Here is a 22,084-nt window from a genome sequence, read left to right as displayed (position 1 = left end):
TGAGAAGATGTTGTAGAGGAAGAGCTGGAACATTTTTCATGTATCCGGGATGCAAACTGGATTGAGATTAATACCAATTAGTTCATAGGTCTTAGACAGAGATCGATTAATTCCAGTCTCGGAACTGCTAACGTAGAAAAGCAAAATTATACAACAACGAGGTATCGAGAAATAGTGATTGTGTAGGACATTGGGTGTCTCGTATTCTGGTAATTATAATAAAGTGGGCGAGAGGGTCTAACATATGCAATCAGCCTCCATGTGCAGCTTGAGTCAACTGCTAGAGAATTGAAAACATGGTATTAACCTTTCTAAAATACAACTTTCTTTCCAATTAACAGTTTTAAATGGCACTGGTATTCATTTGTGTATGAAGCCACCAGGGCATGTCAAGGTCAAAATTTCAGGCAATCTTCTTCTGGAACAATCCAATTTCAACATTACCATATATTGTACTACAACCCATAGTACAGCAATCCTTCATTAGATATATCATAGCAGGCCAAGGTTTGATTATTCCCAATTGGGTCAATATGAATCAGAGTTATCTTTGAGATTTTAACATATTAACTTGAGTCCAAACACATATATAATTACAACATATATGGGCAGGTAATGATAACTTTACAGGCTGATTTCGTTAGCTGCTGAGTGAGACTCCTAAACGTTTTTCTAAAGGCAGGCCAATGTGGACGAAAACTCGGCAATGACAAGGTCAGGTGTAAGGTAGTGTTTATCAATATTGGCCAATTTTGCCATTATATTGCTTGGGTTGTTCGGTCGTAAACGTCATACAAGTGTAGTATACGTAGTCAATTAATTATCAATTGTATACAGTACCAGCACCAGCTGGGTTAACCAACTCCGCCAATACAGAAAAATGTTCATTTTGGCACTCTAGCGCTGCAACATCTAAACAACAAGTCATAGTAGTGAAGGGAGGCAATGTATCAACAATTTGCTGTACAAATATGTTAGTTTACGTAAATTATTAATAACCAAGACAATATACTACCGGCAAAAGATATAACCATTTGGTCGATACACCAAAACTGCGCAGTTCTTAACCAAACAAATACAAAATGTGCCAGATACAGAATTTACTTCTAGGTAGATACATTGTATACAAAAGAGATAAAAGAACAGTGACATGTTAGCTTCTAAAGGAACAGTCACATGAAAGTCTCTAAAGGAACAGTAACATGAAAGTCTCTAAAGGAACAGTCACATGAAAGTTCCTAAAGGAACAGTCACATGAAAGTCTCTACAGGAACAGTAACATGAAAATCTCTAAAGGAACAGTTACATGAAAGTCTCTAAAGGAAAAGTAACATGAAAGTCTCTAAAGGAACAGTAACATGAAAGTCTCTAAAGGAACAGTAACATGAAAGTCCCTAAAGGAACAGTAACATGAAAGTCTCTAAAGGAACAGTAACATGAAAGTCTCTAAATGAACAGTTACACGAAATTCTCTAAAGGAACAGTAACATGAAAGTCTCTAAAGGAACAGTTACACGAAATTCTCTAAAGGAACAGTAACATGAAAGTCTCTAAAGGAACAGTTACACGAAAGTCTCTGAAGGAACAGTTACACGAAAGTCTCTAAAGGAACAGTAACATGAAAGTCTCTAAAGGAACCGTTACACGAATATCTCTAAAGGAACAGTAACATGAAAGTCTCTAAAGGAACAGTCACATGAACGATTCTAAAGGAACAGTAACATGAAAGGTTATAAAGGAACAGTAGTATAAAAGTCTCTAAAGGAGCAGAAACACGAAAGTCTCTAAAGGAACAGTAACATGAAAGTCTCTAAAGGAACAGTAACATGAAAGTGTCTAAAGGCACAGTAACATGAAAGTCTCTAAAGGAACAGTCACACGAAAGTCTCTAAAGGAACAGTAACATGAAAGTGTCTAAAGGCACAGTAACATGAAAGTCCCTAAAGGAACAGTAACATGAAAGTCTCTAAAGGAACAGTTACACGAAATTCTCTAAAGGAACAGTAACATGAAAGTCTCTAAAGGAACAGTCACATGAACGATTCTAAAGGAACAGTAACATGAAAGGTTCTAAAGGAACAGTAGTATAAAAGTCTCTAAAGGAGCAGAAACACGAAAGTCTCTAAAGGAACAGTAACATGAAAGTCTCTAAAGGAACAGTAACATGAAAGTGTCTAAAGGCACAGTAACATGAAAGTCTCTAAAGGAACAGTTACACGAAATTCTCTAAAGGAACAGTAACATGAAAGTCTCTAAAGGAACAGTTACACGAAAGTCTCTGAAGGAACAGTTACACGAAAGTCTCTAAAGGAACAGTAACATGAAAGTCTCTAAAGGAACCGTTACACGAATATCTCTAAAGGAACAGTAACATGAAAGTCTCTAAAGGAACAGTCACATGAACGATTCTAAAGGAACAGTAACATGAAAGGTTCTAAAGGAACAGTAGTATAAAAGTCTCTAAAGGAGCAGAAACACGAAAGTCTCTAAAGGAACAGTAACATGAAAGTCTCTAAAGGAACAGTAACATGAAAGTGTCTAAAGGCACAGTAACATGAAAGTCTCTAAAGGAACAGTAACATGAAAGTCTCTAAAGGAACAGTTACACGAAAGTCTCTAAAGGCACAGTAACATGAAAGTCTCTAAAGGAACAGTAACATGAAAGTCTCTAAAGGAACAGTAACATGAAAGTCTCTAAAGGAACAGTAACATGAACGTCTCTAAAGGAACAGTAACATGAAAGTCTCTAAAGGAACAGTAACATGAAAGTCTCTAAAGGAACAGTTACATGAAAGTCTCTAAAGGAAAAGTAACATTAAAGTCTCTAAAGGAACAGTAACATGAAAGTCTCTAAAGGAACAGTAACATGAAAGTCCCTAAAGGAACAGTAACATGAAAGTCTCTAAAGGAACAGTTACACGAAAGTCTCTGAAGGAACAGTTACACGAAAGTCTCTAAAGGAACAGTAACATGAAAGTCTCTAAAGGAACAGTTACACGAAAGTCTCTAAAGGAACAGTAACATGAAAGTCTCTAAAGGAACAGTTACACGAAAGTCTCTGAAGGAACAGTTACACGAAAGTCTCTAAAGGAACAGTAACATGAAAGTCTCTAAAGGAACAGTTACACGAATATCTCTAAAGGAACAGTAACATGAAAGTCTCTAAAGGAACAGTCACATGAACGATTCTAAAGGAACAGTAACATGAAAGATTCTAAAGGAACAGTAGCATAAAAGTCTCTAAAGGAGCAGAAACATGAAAGTCTCTAAAGGAACAGTCACACGAAAGTCTCTAAAGGAATAGTAACATGAAAGTCTCTAAAGGAAAAGTAACATGAAAGTCTCTAAAGGAACAGTAACATGAAAGTCTCTAAAGGCACAGTAACATGAAAGTCCCTTAAGGAACAGTTACATGAAAGTCTCTAACGGAACAGTAACATGAAAGTCTCTAAGGGAACAGTAACATGAAAGTATCTAAAGGAACAGTCACATGAACGTCTCTAAAAGAACAGTTACACGAAATTCTCTAAAGGAACAGTAACATGAAAGTCTCTAAAGGAACAGTAACATGAAAGTCTCTAAAGGAACAGTAATATGAACGATTCTAAAGGAACAGTAACATGAAAGATTCTAAAGGCACAGTAACATGAAAGTCTCTAAAGGAGCAGAAACACGAAAGTCTCTAAAGGAACAGTAACATGAAAGTCTCTAAAGGCACAGTAACATGAACGTCTCTAAAGGAACAGTAACACGAAAGTCTCTAAAGGAACAGTTACAAGTAAATAGGTAATTGAATACTAACAGGTAAACAGTTAAAAGAACAGCAACATGTGAACAACTAAAGTAACATAAACTGTAAATAATTAACGGAACAGTAACATGTAAACAGTTTAATGAACAGCAACTTGAAAGTCTCAAAAGGAACAATAACGTGGGAACATTCTAAGGAACAGTAACATCTCAACAATCATAGGAACAGTAACACGTGAAAGGTTAACAGAACAGTGACTTGTAAACAGTTAAGGAACCATCCACATGTAAACAGTTCAAGGAACATTAACATCAAAACAATTAAAGGAGCAGTAACATATGAACAGTGAAATCCATATTAAACATTCAACATTTAAATTAACATGTAAACATCGAAAGGAACAATTTAAACTGTCAATGGAATGTTATTATGCACTACGATACTTATCAATATACTTAATTGTGTCAAGATGGTGTTTTATATTGTAACTGGGTAATATCATTCGCTATGTAATCGTACATTAACTTTGGTACGTTGCTAAAATACAATCCTTAAAACAAAGGGGATTGGGAAATTAACAGAGCACGTGATCTGGACTATGGTACGATTGTTATGACTTGAGTTCCCATATAATAATGAGAAAAGTGTTCCCTATGTGTAGAGCTATTCGTACTAGTTTGCTCCTGGGAACTTATTTTGTTCGAGGAGAAGATGAATGCGATCAATATTTGACACTAAATGGTGCTAGAATAGCCGTTAATCCATCGTTATGACAGGGTACGTCATTAGGAGGTTCAGTTAAATCGTCATAAACACAGTTCATTCTACCATACCTTATGCCATCAAAGCTTATTCTAATATAATCACACAAAAAAGGATGCGAACATCCCATAAGTAAAGATTGTATCTACAATATACGCTCAATATTGTCGCTACACAGAGAACATTGCCATACCGAAGTTGCTTTCAAACCTTGGTAACAGTTGAAATATACGACATATAATCTGTATACTGAGGTACTTCTGTATTGATCTCTTAAAATTGGTTTCAGAGATTTTGTCCGTTTTATGATAGATATTTTAACATACGACAATCAATATTCCTATATCTAGTAGGTTTTCTAGAGTCTATTAACTTGATTGACACATTCTACTTCTACTGCTTTACTCAGCTGAAGTAAGTGGTACCGTTATTTCAAGTTTATCCAAGCTGACCTGGTTTTGCATGGTTACTATGGTGACGCGCGTAACTCCAACAATTGCAGTGATCCTTTAATTCACTGAACATTTGGTGTTTTGTATTTTTTTTATATATTCATATTTTGTTTTATTAAACATAAGCTTAATTTAGTATTTCCTCTTTCTTTGATATACAAACTATTCATATCTTTTTAGGTTTCATGTCATAATGTAACACCAATGTAGGCAAATCATGTTGGGATTTCGTTTTACGAGGCAGCGAAATCTGATATGTTATAGCATTGGCGTGTATACCCAAGGGGGATCTCAATAGTTCAGTCCATATTCGAGTATTGCATGTACACGTCGTATTAAAAAGCTTTCGAATATACCATTTCCTGAAAAATGTCTCCACTTCTGTTTAGCATGCTGTTGAGTACGTATATCTGTCTGAACAGCATTCAAATATATCCCTTCAAAGTAATGAGATGACTCTGGAACATATACCAAATGTTGTTGAATGATTTAATCTTCAAAAATAGATACATACATTGTATTTTGTCATGAAATACGTATGATAGACATATAAAGATTTGCGCAAGCGGTTTCAATAAGCTCAACGTTCTAATCATTTTGCCATTTTTATAATCTTGTAAATGTCATTGTATACCATAACCCTTACTGCAAATCGATAACAAGAAAACAATAAATCCGATGTGATCAAATGGAACATCATCACTGACTTCCTTAAAAACATACGGGGAAATAGAACCACACCTTCGGACATGGCTAGCGTCTTTGGCTTCATTGTGATGCCTAGTTCCTATGGTTGTGTTAGCAAGTCTTTTACTATAAAGAAATACGAATTGAAATAGGAAAACAAACGCGTCACACTTAGAGTTTACCTTGCTGATAGCATGATCCTGGTAGTTAATTTGTAACTAAACATTGAGGTAAGCGGCTAATTAAGGAGAGTCTCCAGTGTCATTGTTCAAAGACTGCGTGTCGCTGTTACTCATTGTTATCTATTATTATAGGTTCCTCTATAACCAAGAGCCTTACATACATATACAAACACCTCTGGTAAGAGAGGGAGCATTTTCCCAACAGGAATGCCAGTAGTCTGTTGAACCAATAAAAACAGCACAAATATTGTCAACAAGTAAATATATCATTACATTGATGTCGCTTCATGTTTTCCCTTTTGACGTAATGACCTTTACCATATGCTCCATATAGACTGTTTATATCGTCATTTTCACATAACATGACAAATATAGTATGGTTGTCATTGCGACGTTGGTAATAAGGCGTATAAAAGTTTACATTCATATATGAAGTATATATTCGTTGATACAAAATTTAAACCTAAATGAGCATGTTATAGCCTTCTGAATACAAATTAATTTAAGGGTTGTTAAAATGAATATATACATAGCTTGAGTCAGAATGTGTATGAATAGCATAGTAATTTACCGTTTTAAATACTAAAATAACAATTTATGATGGTGTATTAAACGTTTTATTATTTCAGATAACAAGAAGGGGCGGCCTACAACCTTTTCCTTCAGAAGACTGGTATGTATGCCTTGAAATGCTTTTACAGAATGTTTAAAACTTGAAATCTATTGGTAAATTGGTACCCCTCTCTGTAATAGTCAATTAATATCGGTTAATGTTATGTACTATTTTCATTTACATTTGTAAGTCAATTAATATCGGTTAATGTAATGTACTATCCTCATTTAAGTCAGATGATATTCAATAAATGCAATGTACTGTTCTCGTTAAAGTAAAATAATATCGGTTAATGTACCGGTCTCATTTAAGTTAATTCATTTTTTTTATGTAAACATTTCCGTTTATAAACAATTGATAGCTGTTAATCTAATGAACCATTCTCATTGATGTCAATTAATATCGCTTAATGTAATATAACGTTCTGAGTTAACGTAAATTATATTCGGTTTATGTAATGTAACACTCTTTGCTATAGCCAATTAAGGTAGATATAGTGTTTGCTTTCATTAATTAGGATCGCTTTAAAAATGTAACGTCTTCTGTTATAATCATTAAAATTCGCAAACGCTAGTCACGAAGCATACAATGTTCATGAATTATGATGAAACAAGATAGGAGTCCAGCACCAAAACTGCATTAAGTTGGTATGAGTTAATATATCATACAATATTAATACTGTTGTTGTAATAATGCTGTTTTGTTGATTGAGAGTTTGTTTTATACATAATGAATGTATTGGATTATGCGTAGGACTTGTCATTTATATCTTCATTACATTAGTCTGATACAGGAAAAATCGAGTGTTTCTCACGATTTATGTACCAATATCCGGGCATCATACCGCTCATATTTTAAAACTTACGGACAGGATCTGCAATATCCATTTGACTGTATCACGATTTATATTCATTATACAAATCTTATCGTTATACCATTTGTCATTATGGCAGTAGTCGGTATTCTGTTTTGTTTTTGTGTTATGATTATGTTATTAACATTGCGTGTATTTCGTTGAAGATTAAAACCAGGAGCAAAGAAGAGTTGTCTAAGCTAAGTGATGTTCTGACGAAGCTGTCACCGTCTCAGTTCCAGGACAGCGATCTGGCCGCCTATAAGGTACTCGTTTCAAATAGAAATGTCAGTTCTGCTGCCGCCCAACTGCTGTCAGTTCCCAAATTGCAATTTGGAAAAAATGGTAAAGTGCTTGTAAAAAATACGGAAACCAGGCTGCAAACTACTCTAGTTTTAACACGGAATTCTGACCACTTATAAAGTATTCGTGTAAAATGTACTTCTTCATCTCTGCCATCTATTCCCATACTGACATCTTATCACTTATAAAATATTTGCAAAACATGTTTATCTTAATCTAACTGTCAACAATGACTGCAGTCTGATAAACGTATTGTTATTTTCTTTTTCTTTCAATTTTTTCTTCTTTTAATTATTTACCTTTGTTCTCATCTATAAAACATCAGAACTGCCCCTGCATAGTGATATATAGGAAAATAACACCAATAATAGATTCTGCGGCTTTTCAAGTTTTGTTTTCTTTGAAATAAATGAAGATATATGTTCAACTGATGCCAATTTTAGGATTATTTTCTTCAGAATATAGTGAAATGTGTTAAAATAACCGCAGGTTCTTTTTCATGAATCATAAGATCAGGAACGCCACACTTCTGCACGTGCTGATTAAACAGTTGGCTGGTGTCATCGACCCCAACGTGCTTTACCCTGCATCATGCTTTAATAAAAAAAAACCTGTTTTCTATCAGATCGGCATATATCAACAAAATTGATGAAGCTCAACCTTTGAGGTGATGTAATGGAGAAATTTACATTCAAACAAAATCGTGCAGCAAATGGTTTCCATATTGCCTCTGTTTGATCAGTGACTTGAACAGTTTGACACCGGTACCTGGTGGACATCATGTTATCAGTCAGAGATGTTATGATATAAAGACAAGGTGTACTCCGTCTGTCAGCACGCCTTCTGGAAAATCGCTCAGGGATTTCCATGTGTGTTGATGCACTTTCCTTCCTTCAGATAGTATCGGTTATATTACGTAATGTTGGATAGTTGGTCCGTTGCCTGCTATCTTGTGAGGTTAACTTACAGTCAGGTCTATACAGCAAGACTTGGTACATAACTGTTGAATCTAAAGAGTGAAAGAACCCTGTTTATTGCATACAACTACCTGGCGATTCTACGTATACTGATTTAATTATAAAGATTCATTTTACATATCTTGTGACTCTTACTCTAGTGATATAGCTAGATTTATTATATACCTGGTGAATCCCACTCCAGTGATATAGCTAGATTTATGACATACCTGGTGAATCATATTCCAGTGATATACCTAGATTTATTATATACCTGGTGAATCCCACTCTAGTGATATAGCTAGATTTATGGCATACCTGGTGAATCCCACTCTAGTGATATAGCTAGATTTTTATATACCTGGTGAATCCCAATCTAGTGATATAGCTAGATTTTTTATATACCTGGTGAATCCCACTCTTGTGATATAGCTAGATTTATCATATACCTGGTGAATCCCACTCCAGTGATATAGCTAGATTTATGACATACCTGGTGAATCCCAATCTAGTGATATACCTAGATTTATTATATACCTGGTGAATCCCACTCTAGTGATATAGCTAGATTTATGGCATACCTGGTGAATCCCACTCTAGTGATATAGCTAGATTTATGATATACCTGGTGAATCCTACTCCAGTGATATACCTAGATTTATTATATACCTGGTGAATCCCACTCTAGTGATATAGCTAGATTTATGATATACCTGGTGAATCCTACTCCAGTGATATACCTAGATTTATTGCATACCAAGTTAATCTTAATATGGTGGTACAGTCATGTTCATGCCTGGCTAATCTTGTCATAATGATACATTTGGTTTAATTCCATGCCTTGTTAATCTGTCTATAGTACTTTTGTTTTTCTCTTAATCGACAAGTAAATGATGATTTTCTTATCTTATCTTTTTTTTTAACTTTGTTTTTATTTTGCAGAACTGTCATTGGTCGGATCTGATTGTCAGTTCGGACAAGGAAAGACAACCCATAAAGATTGTCGAGAGTGAACGTAAACGCCGGGAGGCAGTATGGGAACTGTTCACAAGTGAATGTGTTTTCCTCATAGACCATCTGATGGCACTAAAACATGTAAGGATCTCGTCACCTCCTTGTGGACTATAATCAATACTGTTACAAAGCAATCGTAGTTCCTTTAGATTAACTCTATAACTGAATCATCTTCTGGTAATCACCCATTTTATCTTCCCTGTCAGATCCCACGTGTGATATCAAGTGTCAACTCCGCACAGTATGCTAGTAGGGAATGTTCTCATGTTCTCGCAGTAAGATAACACGTGGTATGATTGTCACTAGTAACGTGTAACTTTCGTATGGCCCTTTGTTTTCTCAAATATTTGTCAGTTGATACTACTATGTCATTTCTTACGCTCTTACTTTGAAATGACCAAAGGAATACTCAAACATCGCGTGATTGATACGTTTTTAGCTCACCTGGACCGACAACATTTGCTTCAAATCGCTACTAGTCAAACAGTTCTTATTGGATTTTGACCAAATTTTGTCAGAAACATCCTTGGGGGAAGGGGAACAGATATTGCATAAATGATGACTCTGACCCCCGAGGGGCCAAATGGGCAGGGCCAAATAGGGGAAATAGAGGTAATGCCTTTAAATCGCTACTACCCATAAAGTTATGAATGGATTTGATCCCAATTTGGTCAGAAACATCCTTGGGGGAAGGGAATCAGATTTTGAATAAATGGTGACTCTGACCTCTGAGGGGCCAATGGGACGGGGCCCAATAGGGGAAATATAGGTAATGCCTTTAAATCGCTACTTGTCATAATGTTTTGAATGGATTTGATCCCAATTTGGTCAGAAACATCCTTGGAGAAAGGGGAACAGATTTGGAATAAATGGTGACTCTGACCCCCGAGGGGCCAACGGGACGGGGCCCAATAAGGGAAATAGAGGTAATTCCTTTAAATCGCTACTTTTCATAAAGTTATGAATTGATTTGAACCCAATTTAGTCAGGAACATCCTGCGGGGAAGGGGAACAGATATTGCATAAATGGTGACTCTGACCCCAGAGGAGCCAAAGGGGCGGGGCCCCAAAAGGGGAAATAGAGGTAATGCCTTTAAATTGCTACTTGTCATAAAGTTATGAATGGATTTGAACCCAATTTGGTAAGACAAATCCTTTGGGGAAGGGGAACAGATAGTACATACATGGTGACTTCGACCCCGAAGGGGCCAAAGGGAAGGGGCCCAATAGGGGAAATAGAGGTAATGCATTTAAATCGCTCTGACTCTGACCCCTAAGGGGCTGGAGAGGCGGGGCCCAATAGGGGAAATTGAGGCAATTCCTTTAAATCGCTACTAGTCTTAAGTTATGAATGGATTTGAACCCAATTTAGTCGGAAACATCCTTGGGGGAAGGGGAACAGATATTGCATAAATGGTGACTCTGACCCCGAGGGGCCAAAGCGGCGGGCCCAATAGGAGAAATAGAGGTAATTACTTGAAATTGCTACTAGTCATTAAGTTATGAATGGATTTGAACCCAATTTGGTCAGAAACATCCTTGAGGAAAGCGAAACAGATTTTGCATTTAATTATGACTTTGCCCAAAGCTTTGGGGTCCCATAGGGGAGATAAATGTAATTACTTTAAATAGCTATTAATCATAGAGTTATGAATGCATGTTTGAAAGAGAGTCTGGATTTCGTTATTTCTTTAAAGCTGTTGGGATCCCCACACTTTAAGCATATAAAGCATTGTTTGAGGTTGACAAATAAAACGAATTTCACATGAACACTATTTTGACATTTGGTCAAATCCAACCAGGTGAGCGATACAGGCCCCATGGGCCTCTTGTTAATATATGTAAGCAAATTGATCAAAAGCAAGGTTTCTCTTATCCATGGGTGCTTTACACGGTTCCGTCGTAAGGTCGTAACGTCATATACAAATAACGCTTGTAAGTCTAAAGTTTGCTGCTTTTATTTGATTGGTGTTTTTTTATGCATCGAGTGTTTTTGATGTTTGTAGATATTTTAGCAGGAACCGTAAGAGACTGTAAGTGTACTTTAACCAAAAGTAAAATTAAATAAATGTACATCTCACTGAAGCCAGATACTTGTATATCTGATATACAAGTCTCTGCTGAAGCGTACAAGTTTGTTTCATCTCCATGGTTGTATTCATAACCAAATGGTTAACGGTATTATAAACGCAATGAGGGCATTAATGAAACAGAAGAATATATCAGTATAGATACATGAATTATAAACAGACTAAGGAAGAATGCTTAGCGTGAGAAAAGCGTTACATCACTTAAAATTTCCGTTGGTATAATGTACTATCGTTAATCTGTTTACAGTGCTTCCTGGAACCGTTGAAGAAAGTACAGGTAGAAGGTTTCCTGATGTATATTGAACCCCCAGAGATATTCTGTAACCTTGATGATCTGTGTTACGTAAGTATACTTCCACACCCCGTGAGATAATCTGTAACCTGAATGATCTGTGTTACGTAAGCTGTTGTTTCCACACACCCAGATATATTCTGTAACCTGAATGATCAGTGTAGTATACTTCGAAAAATCAGATGTATTATGTAATGAGGATGACCTATATTAGGTAAGTTGTTAAACTTCCACATCCCCAGAGATATTCTATAATTTTGATATATAGTTGCTTTCTTATATGCTTCGTTCACTCATAAGTTGATATACAAGGAATGGATTTCGACCCCCAATGTTTATTTTGTATATGTATGATACTGATCGTTGCGTTCACTGTTTCTATAAAAAGGACACGTCTGAATCACTCAACGTATCGCCTAGGTATATACATTCTGTTTTACTGATGAACCTTATGTAAACCTCCAAACTGTTTCTCTCCCTGACAGGTAAGCTACACATTCTGTAAAGACCTGATATCCGTACTGACCAAGAATATGTCCAATACAGAGATCTGGGAAACTAAACGTCTGGAGGAGGTCCTGGAACGCGTAAGTTTATAAATCGAGTTATTACATCATGCAATTGTGTACGAGTCCCTTTAGTAATATTCTTGTGTACAAATCAGATTATATATAGATTATATATAGGTTATATATAGATTATATATAGATTAGATAAATACGTACAAGTCAAATAAATCATGTATATATGTGCAAATCAGATTAAACGTGTATGTGTGTGCAAATCAGATTAAACGTGTATGTGTGTGCAAATCAGATTAAACGTGTATGTGTGTGCAAATCAGATTAAACTTGTATGTGTGTGCAAATCAGATTAAACGTGTATGTGTGTACACATCAGATTCATCGTGTATATGTATACACATCAGATTCATCGTGTATGTGTGTGCAAATCAGATTCATCGTGTATATGTGTGCTAGTCTGATTAATCCTGTATATGTGTGCAAATTAAAATAATCATGTATATGTGTTCAAATCAGATTAATCGTGCAGATTGTTAATCATGTATTTGTGTGCAATTCAGATTAATCGTGTATATGTGTGCAAATCAAATTAAGTATGTATATGTGTACAAGTCAGATTAATCGTGTATTTGTGTGCAAGTCAGATTAATCGTGAATATGTGTGTAAGTCAGATTAATCGTATATAAGTGTGAAAATCAAATTAGTTATTTATATGTGTACGTACAAGTCAGATTAATCGTGTATTTGTGTGCAAGTCAGATTAATCGTGAATATGTGTGTAAGTCAGATTAATCGTGTATTTGTGTGCAAGTCAGATTAATCGTGAATATGTGTGCAAGTCAGATTAATCGTATATATGTGTGAAAATCAAATTAGTTATTTATATGTATACAAGTCAGATTAATCATGTGCAAGTCAGATTAATCATGTGCAATTCAGATTAATCGTACATATGTGTGCAAATCAAATTAATTATTTATATGTGTGCCAGTCAGATTAATCATGTATTTGTGTGCAAGTCAGATTAATCGTGAATATGTGTGCAAGTCAGATTAATCGTACATATGTGTGCAAACTAAATTAATTATTTATATGTGTACAAGTCAGATTAATTATGTGCATATGTGCAAATTGGATTAATCGGTAAATGTATACACGTCAGATAAGTCGTGTAATGCAGATTAATTGTGTACACGTGTACAAATCAGGATATTCATCATGTGGAAGCCTTCAAAGACGAGTGAGAGCAGTGACAATACAGGTTACATTGATGCTGGAGATAATTACAGAGCGATTAACGTTCACGTTTTTAGAAATTGTTAATTACAGCGGTGACGCCATCATACTAGATTAAGATGTTGAAAAGGACCTAGATATCAGATATCCATGATATAAAATATCCAAGATGAATACATTTCATTTTTAAAGATTTATTTCTTACACTTAATGATTTAGAATCTCGACTACTATTGGAGACTTTGATATTTCTATAAATTTGATCTTCACAGGGAGTTTGATTGGTTATTGAAGTTTATATATATCTTCGTCAATTTTACTTTTCACTGAAGTTTGCTGCTCTGTCTGAGGAAGGGGAAGTCTACCACACATATTGTCTCAACTACACCAAAGGGCTTAGCTATTTGGAGAAGCTGAAAAAGAACGATGACTACTGCGAATTCGAAAAGGTACAACAATCTTTTCTGTGGACTACCAGTGGTGTCAGATTCAAAGTCAATGTTTGTTATTGTCAAGCTATGTTTAACTATAAATCATCTGGTAAATAAACTCGAAGAGGCAAACTCAGCAGATAACGTCTTTACCTGGTTGAGTCCAATGATTAAAGGGACTATAACTGAAAAAGCGGTGTAAGAGAATATTATCGTGCCTTCCATTTTTTTGTAATTTATCATAAAACTAAGAATTTCCCTTAGTTAGGAAAATCAAAAGTGTCCACAGCCATGTTTGTAAAAACCTATTCCAGTGGAGAACGACTTCATTATTATTCGGTTGGTCCTTCATGGCTGCATATATTACCGCTCATAAACAGAACGCTGCGCTGATTCGTCTATCGCAATCACGTGACTCTATTCGGCTTTCTCCGTGTACCATTGTTTACAAACATCAACCATAATAAATGGAAGCGTATTGCTGCCACATCAGTATTTTTTTCTATCTCGAATGTTTTTTATATTAAATAAATATAGAGTTGATTTTTTCAGCATATGCTCTTGTAATGCTTAATCTTCAATCCATTACACTATTAATCAGACGAAATCACCGTTTAATTTGCTTGAAACCTACAGTTAAAGTCGCTTAAAAAACTTCCTTGAAAATGTAATAGAAACAATTCATATGATATTACCATACATCATACATAGTAATATACTCCTCTGTGGTGTGAGCAGGAAGACAAAATAAATTAAACACTCCCAGTTTACCATGTGACCCCTTAACATTGATCTGTGTGTAGGACCCCCCGCAACACGGTACATTTTCTGTTTACCAGTGGTTTGAGTAGGACCCCCAGCAACATTGTACATTGTTTACCAGTGGTGTGAGTAGCACTCCCGATAACATTGAACATTGTTTGTTTACTATTAGTGTGAGCAGGACCCCCGGTAACATTGTACATCCTATGTTTACTAGTGATATGAGTAGGACCCCCGGTAACATTGTACATCCTATGTTTACCAGTGATGTGAGTAGGACCCCCGGTAACATTGTACATCCTATGTTTACCAGTGGTGTGAGTAGGACCCCCGATAACATTGTACATCCTATGTTTACTAGTGGTGTGAGCAGGACCCCCGGTAACATTGTACATCCTATGTTTACTAGTGGTGTGAGTAGGACCCCCGGTAACATTGTACATCCTATGTTTACCAGTGGTGTGAGTAGGACCCCGGTAACATTGTACATCCTATGTTTACCAGTGGTGTGAGTAGGACCCCGGTAACATTGTACATCCTATGTTTACCAGTTATGGGAGTAGGACCCCCGGTAACATTGTATGTCCTATGTTTACTAGTGGTGTGAGTAGGACCCCCGGTAACATTGTACATCCTATGTTTACCAGTGGTGTGAGTAGGACCCCCGGTAACATTGTACATCCTATGTTTACCAGTGGCTTTATTAGGACCCCGGTAACATTGTGCATCCTATGTTTACCAGTGATGTGAGTAGGACCCCCGGTAACATTGTACATCCTATGTTTACCAGTGGTGTGAGTAGGACCCCCGGTAACATTGTACATCCTATGTTTACCAGTGGTGTGAGTAGGACCCCCGGTAACATTGTACATCCTATGTTTACCAGTGATGTGAGTAGGACCCCCGGTAACATTGTATGTCCTATGTTTACCAGTGGTGTGAGTAGGACCCCCGGTAGCATTGTACATCCTATGTTTACTAGTGGTGTGAGTAGGACCCCCGGTAACATTGTACATCCTATGTTTACTAGTGATGTGAGTAGGACCGCGGTACATCCTATGCTTACCAGTGGTGTGAGTAGGACCCCCGGTAACATTGTACATCCTATGTTTATTAGTGATATGAGTAGGACCGTACATCCTATGCTTACCAGTGGTGTGAGTAGGACCCCCGGTAACATTGTACGTCCTATGTTTACCAGTGGTGTGAGTAGGACCCCCGGTAACACTGTACATCCTATGTTTACCAGTGGTGTGAGTAGTACCCCCGGTAACATTGTACGTCCTATGTTTACCAGTGGTGTGGGTAGGACCCCCGGTAACATTTTACATTCTCTGTTTACCAGTGGTGTGGGTAGGACCCCCGGTAACATTTTACATTCTCTGTTTACCAGTGGTGTAGGTAGAACCTAAATGTAACACTATACATTCTTTGTTAACCAGTGGTGCGAGCAGGACCCTCGATGTAACCGCCTCCAGCTGAATGATCTGTTGGTTTCTCCAATGCAACACTGTACCAAACTACCACTCCTTCTGGCTAATATACGAAAGTATACCCTGATCGAGGCGGACAGAGGTCTATTAGCGGCGGCCATCGGCAAACTAGAGGTCTCTCTACGTACGTTAATTACATGTCTTTTGAATGCTAAAGGATATTGATTTTATTGCACGTTTTCTTTTGGACCGGTATGTGCTTTCATATAATAGTATTGTTTCTCTATAATAGCCTTCATGATATAAGTCGATTGAGCGGGCGGCTATTTTTGTTCTTAATGACATCATCAAAACTCTTTAACAGAAATGATCTCTAGCCATGTAGTTACTCGTTACCTTAAATGAACACAACAGGACAACGCTAGGGGACTAATTAAATATATAATAGATAATCATACGGACATTTGAATGATAGCCATGGTATTTCTATGTCATTTTTTTTCTGGGATGGGTAAAGATGTTTGATGTAGTAAACGACGGCAAAGAAATTGCAACTGAGAATATTGTTTAAGTTATCTAATGATTGAGTTATCTCTAATCAAAATCCATACCGCCACATCTTATACACTTATGGGTGAAAAATATCTTATAATATTTTTTGCAGATTTGGTAAGTACTATGAATTGGCTTACCATACACATTATACTCATTTCCAATTCAATAATGGAACGACAAAGGACATACATGCATGTGTTTATTATTTTGTTTTGAGATGATCTAATATCCAAAAATACAAATATATGAGGTTGGTTCACCTGTTACATACATTGCTATACAACGTTGGTCCGTATCTACACCAACAATCATAAAAAGACGATTCCGTTTTCTCCGTATTACATACATATATTATGTTGTATTTACTACAGAGTATATCCCAATGTGTCCTCAGTATCATTTTTATTGAATGTTTCCCTGTACTTCTAGAAAATTTAGAGGAGAAAATGAGAAAAGAAAGAAATACTCAACGTCTACAGGAAATCCAACAACAGTTAGTGTGGCCGTCAATATCCGACCTGGATCCCAAGGTTTACATTCCCGACGTAAGTACACCTACACCTCATACCAACTCTTCACTGTATCGATCATACTATCTTGAGGAAATCGGAGGAGATAGGAGAATACTGATATACAAGCTAAATTTTGTAAGAACAAACAAATGATAAGACCATATCTTTCATGATGTTCGGGGTCTTTTACTTCAACAACGACACACGCCATAACAGGGGGTGCTTACAACACAGTTAAACATTAGACTAAGATTTAAAGCATTTATCATTATGAGAACGAGGTTGTGACAACTCAGTTAGCAATTAGACTCAGATATATTGCATGAATTATGTTTTGTAATGAGTACAATTGTGTTGTGACGTTCTCAAAACAAGAACCGGGATAATAATATCACCAGGAGGAACATCCAGGATCATTATCCAAGCTTATTGATTATCATTCGTATTGGTGTCACGTAATGAAGATATGTAGATTCCTACATTCAATCATGCGTGAAACGCAGTATGCCCATTAATCCCCTTCGTCATGTACCTTTTGAACCACGGGGACTTGGATAAATAACCAGCCCGACAGTCCATGTGTTTATAACTATTGTTTATAACTATTATTGGTAACAACAAACCATCATAAGAAAAGCAAATGGAAGAAAATGTTTATTTTTTTTTTTATAATATCTGATGGTCTATGGATCCCACTCTTTTTATTATTAACATAAGCATAAATATTTGATTTTTCGATCGAATATTCCAATAAATAATGACCATAACTATATTAGGAAAGTGATGAAATCACTCAGGTTGATCATTTAAACATTTCCTATTTATTAAATGCATCAGCCTTAACTATAATAAGTTTTATTAACCATTGAAAATTTATTGTACCCATCCCATTATATTTTCAGTTTCTGAAGTCAAGCCTTTCCATTCAACCTTGTACAAAGCTACTATCGTGTCCTAAGAGACAACTCATGCACGAAGGATTACTGACTTTAGTAGGTGGGTATGATGACTGACTTTAGTAGGTGGGTATGATGACTGACTTTAGTAGGTGGGTATGATGACTGACTTTAGTAGGTGGGTATGATGACTGACTTTAGTAGGTGGGTATGATGACTGACTTTAGTAGGTGGGTATGATGACTGACTTTAGTAGATGGGTATGATGACTGACTTTAGTAGGTGGGTATGATGACTGACTTTAGTAGGTGGGTATGATGACTGACTTTAGTAGGTGGGTATGATGACTGACTTTAGTAGGTGGGTATGATGACTGACTTTAGTAGGTGGGTATGATGACTGACTTTAGTAGGTGGGTATGATGACTGACTTTAGTAGGTGGGTATGATGACTGACTTTAGTAGATGGGTATGATGACTGACTTTAGTAGGTGGGTATGATGACTGACTTTAGTAGGTGGGTATGATGACTGACTTTAGTAGGTGGGTATGATGACTGACTTTAGTAGGTGGGTATGATGACTGACTTTAGTAGGTGGGTATGATGACTGACTTTAGTAGGTGGGTATGATGACTGACTTTCGTAGGTGGGTATGATGACTGACTTTCGTAGGTGGGTATGATGACTGACTTTAGTAGGTGGGTATGATGACTGACTTTAGAAGGTGGGTATGATGACTGACTTTAGTAGGTGGGTATGATGACTGACTTTAGTAGATGGGTATGATGACTGACTTTAGTAGGTGGGTATGATGACTGACTTTAGTAGGTGGGTATGATGACTGACTATAGTAGGTACGAATCCCTCTTGGCACATCTGTATCTCTGGCATGGTTGTCCAGTGGTAGGACGCTGGACTACATGACTGTCGCATCCTTGAACAAGATATTTACTTCGTTGTGTTCCGGTCGACTTAGCTGTAAATATGTACCAGATAGGGCCCTGCAAGAAATGTCGTGCGTTCGAATGCATGCTGCCCAGGGAGTTTAATTAACAATTAATAATAATGACTGGTAATTTAAGGCCCAATAATGATGGGAGAATAATTGGCGAACCACTTTAAGGTTCATGTTAATAGCATATCCAGTGATATTTTCACAATCAATGTTTATGCTTTTATAAAGTCAAATCCGGTCAAACGAATGCTGGCACTACCTGATATAGACACATGTGAACACAACAGCGTAGCAATTGTGTTTACTCTGTTCCCGTGAAACATGTTTCGTATGTTTTGCCGAAATTAACAGGCAGTTTCACAGATTACATTTCAATAGCAAGACCTAGGGAAAGCCATAATACATACTTACAATTGATGAAGTTACTTCATTTGCATTGCACCAAAGTAGTGATTAACAGGCTCGTAAAAGATCATTGACATTGCTATTAAAATGAACCTTAATTTGTGAAAATTACGTTGTGGTGACATTTTAAGACAAGGGTGATAACTCCCATTGAATAAGGGAATAGGGGAAGAAATGAACCTTGATATATCTACCCACGGTGATAAGCAATTATCATATACGTAATCAAATGTATAGTTCCTACAAGCCTGATAAAATTCAGATGACTTTGATTCGTAAAATAATCACATTTTCCAGAAGCAACGAAATCCATAGATGTGCACTTGTTCCTGTTTGACGACATATTACTGATCACAAAAATTAAGAAATCCGTAAAAAAGGTAAACATATTCACCTCTACATTTCGTTTCAATTCGATAAATGTATTACTTGTATTTACTGTAGAATAACGGACATTTGTTATTCTGTTATGGAATGTTTTCCATTTAGATAAGTGAATTAGAATAACTGTAGATTACTGGATTATGTTTCCCTATATATGTATGGACTACATTGTGAATTACATTTACAATTGATTAAAGGACACAATTTACTGAGTAAGTTTTGTGGAGTATGTTCTATTAAAGATTGATAGACATAATTTCACTTTATATTTTCATTTCAACAAATTTTATTGTACATGTATACAATAGGATCAGTCTAGGCCTATATAAATATATATTAACGGACTAGTTGAACTCATGGACTACATTCACTTTAAGGACAACATTTGCTTTACATTTATGTATAAGATATTTTAATGTAGATTCATGAACTAAAATCAACTAAAGATAAATGTTTTTTTTCTTCTGTACACTAACTGACTACATTAAACAATAGCGATATACGAGGACTCATTAATATGATGTGAGCCTCGTATTGAAGAATGTACTCAAGGATGTTTTTTTTAAGTTTAACTAAAAGTCCGACCGTGTACCCAAGGATTGGTCTCAGGCACCCTAACATGCAGTGGATAACTTTCTGAACAACCAAGAAAAGAAGATCTATAATAGTGGCATTGGGGCCTTTAAATACCGCTGGCAAAAGTGTATAGAGATACTAAAGGGAATATGTCCGCCGAAATTGAAATCCTTCAATATGAGGCTCGCAACTTATCAATCAGACCTCGTATTGTTACTGTATAGATATGTTCCTGTATCGTAGTATAACTTTTATATATAGTGTTTAATACAAATGTTATATTCGCTATCTATAAATCGTCTGTACTCTTATAGCAACTTTTATTTATTTTTATCACTTATATTATCGCTTTTTATAGTATAACAATATTATTATCTGACCATATGAATACGCACCATATAAACATTTGCTGTTTATTTTTTTTCAGAAACAAAATGCATTAGAGACGTTTAATACCAATGATTGTAACATGTACACGGTGCATCGCCAACCTATAGCGTTAGATCGCTTGAGTGTGCATGACGTGGGCATCTCTGAGGCATCAGGTACGATTATCACATAACTTTTGATGCTGTTCAAAAGGAAATTCATTCTAGATGTTTATAAGATTTTGCGGTTTTCGAGGTTGGTAAGGGTCTTTAAACTACAAACATCGCATTTAGATTACATTCAATTTGAATCTGGTAATCGCAAAACTATCAATATTATTTACAGCCACGAATGAATGGTATTCAGCATGGAGTTAGGACCAGATTTATAGTCCAATACGTCCTTATCAGACGAATTTGATATCAGAACAATTCCATAAATCGGTATCAATAATATATCACATCAATGTACATCGTTAAGAAAAGATATTCTGTTGCCTATTATTGTTACTTTTGTACCGGTGGTTTTACTAACGAAATGGAAATGACAACCAAATATGAGACATCAGGTCTTCTCTAATGTCCACGTTACGTAATAGATAAAATAGATGTAGAAACAGTTTCATGATAGACATAAGGTAAACGTTACCTTAATCACCCTCCATACATTCTTTATAATTCAAGCAGACCTTTAGTTATAAAAGTGTCCTGCTTTTTTCTATATACAGCGAACGGTCTGAAGCATTGTATAGTCCTCGTCCATATCAGCAGATTCCAGCAGATCATAGGCGTCTTCACTCTCCAATCAACCAGTGAATATGCCAAGGTGATTACGTTCTGCCTTTTATGTTTAATAATTTTGTGTGTGTTTCATTGTAATTAATTGAAAACGTTTTATTGGAGGACGCTGTATTAGAACTGTAACTATGATGTCTCTGTCTGTCTTATATGATATACTCTTCCTATTTTGATTTATTCACATAGTTACTGACATTCCTATCTAGACGCTTTGAATTATCGAGTTTGCATCTGTTAATAATAATTTATAGTAAGCTCCCGATATATGTCTGACGTATTAATTCATTTGAGCT

General features: G+C 36.1%; 1 protein-coding gene across 3 annotated transcripts in view; it reads left to right on the top strand.

Moving 5' to 3' along the window:
• LOC117330336 (pleckstrin homology domain-containing family G member 7-like) overlaps positions 1-22,084 on the top strand; it is a 78,624-nt gene that overhangs the window by 56,039 nt on the left and 501 nt on the right. For all 3 annotated transcript variants that reach the window (XM_033888548.1, XM_033888549.1, XM_033888550.1), the window contains 12 exons: positions 6,464-6,507; positions 7,468-7,566; positions 9,502-9,654; positions 11,911-12,006; positions 12,441-12,542; positions 14,049-14,165; positions 16,352-16,526; positions 17,327-17,442; positions 18,312-18,405; positions 19,963-20,045; positions 21,053-21,170; positions 21,722-21,819. In XM_033888548.1, the coding sequence (XP_033744439.1) occupies positions 6,464-6,507; positions 7,468-7,566; positions 9,502-9,654; positions 11,911-12,006; positions 12,441-12,542; positions 14,049-14,165; positions 16,352-16,526; positions 17,327-17,442; positions 18,312-18,405; positions 19,963-20,045; positions 21,053-21,170; positions 21,722-21,819 (1,295 nt within the window). The remainder of the gene's footprint in view (positions 1-6,463; positions 6,508-7,467; positions 7,567-9,501; positions 9,655-11,910; positions 12,007-12,440; positions 12,543-14,048; positions 14,166-16,351; positions 16,527-17,326; positions 17,443-18,311; positions 18,406-19,962; positions 20,046-21,052; positions 21,171-21,721; positions 21,820-22,084) is intronic.

This window comes from Pecten maximus, chromosome 7 (assembly GCF_902652985.1).
Source record: "Pecten maximus chromosome 7, xPecMax1.1, whole genome shotgun sequence".
In the NCBI taxonomy this organism is placed as follows: domain Eukaryota; kingdom Metazoa; phylum Mollusca; class Bivalvia; order Pectinida; family Pectinidae; genus Pecten; species Pecten maximus.
This window is presented reverse-complemented; position numbering and strand designations above follow the sequence as displayed.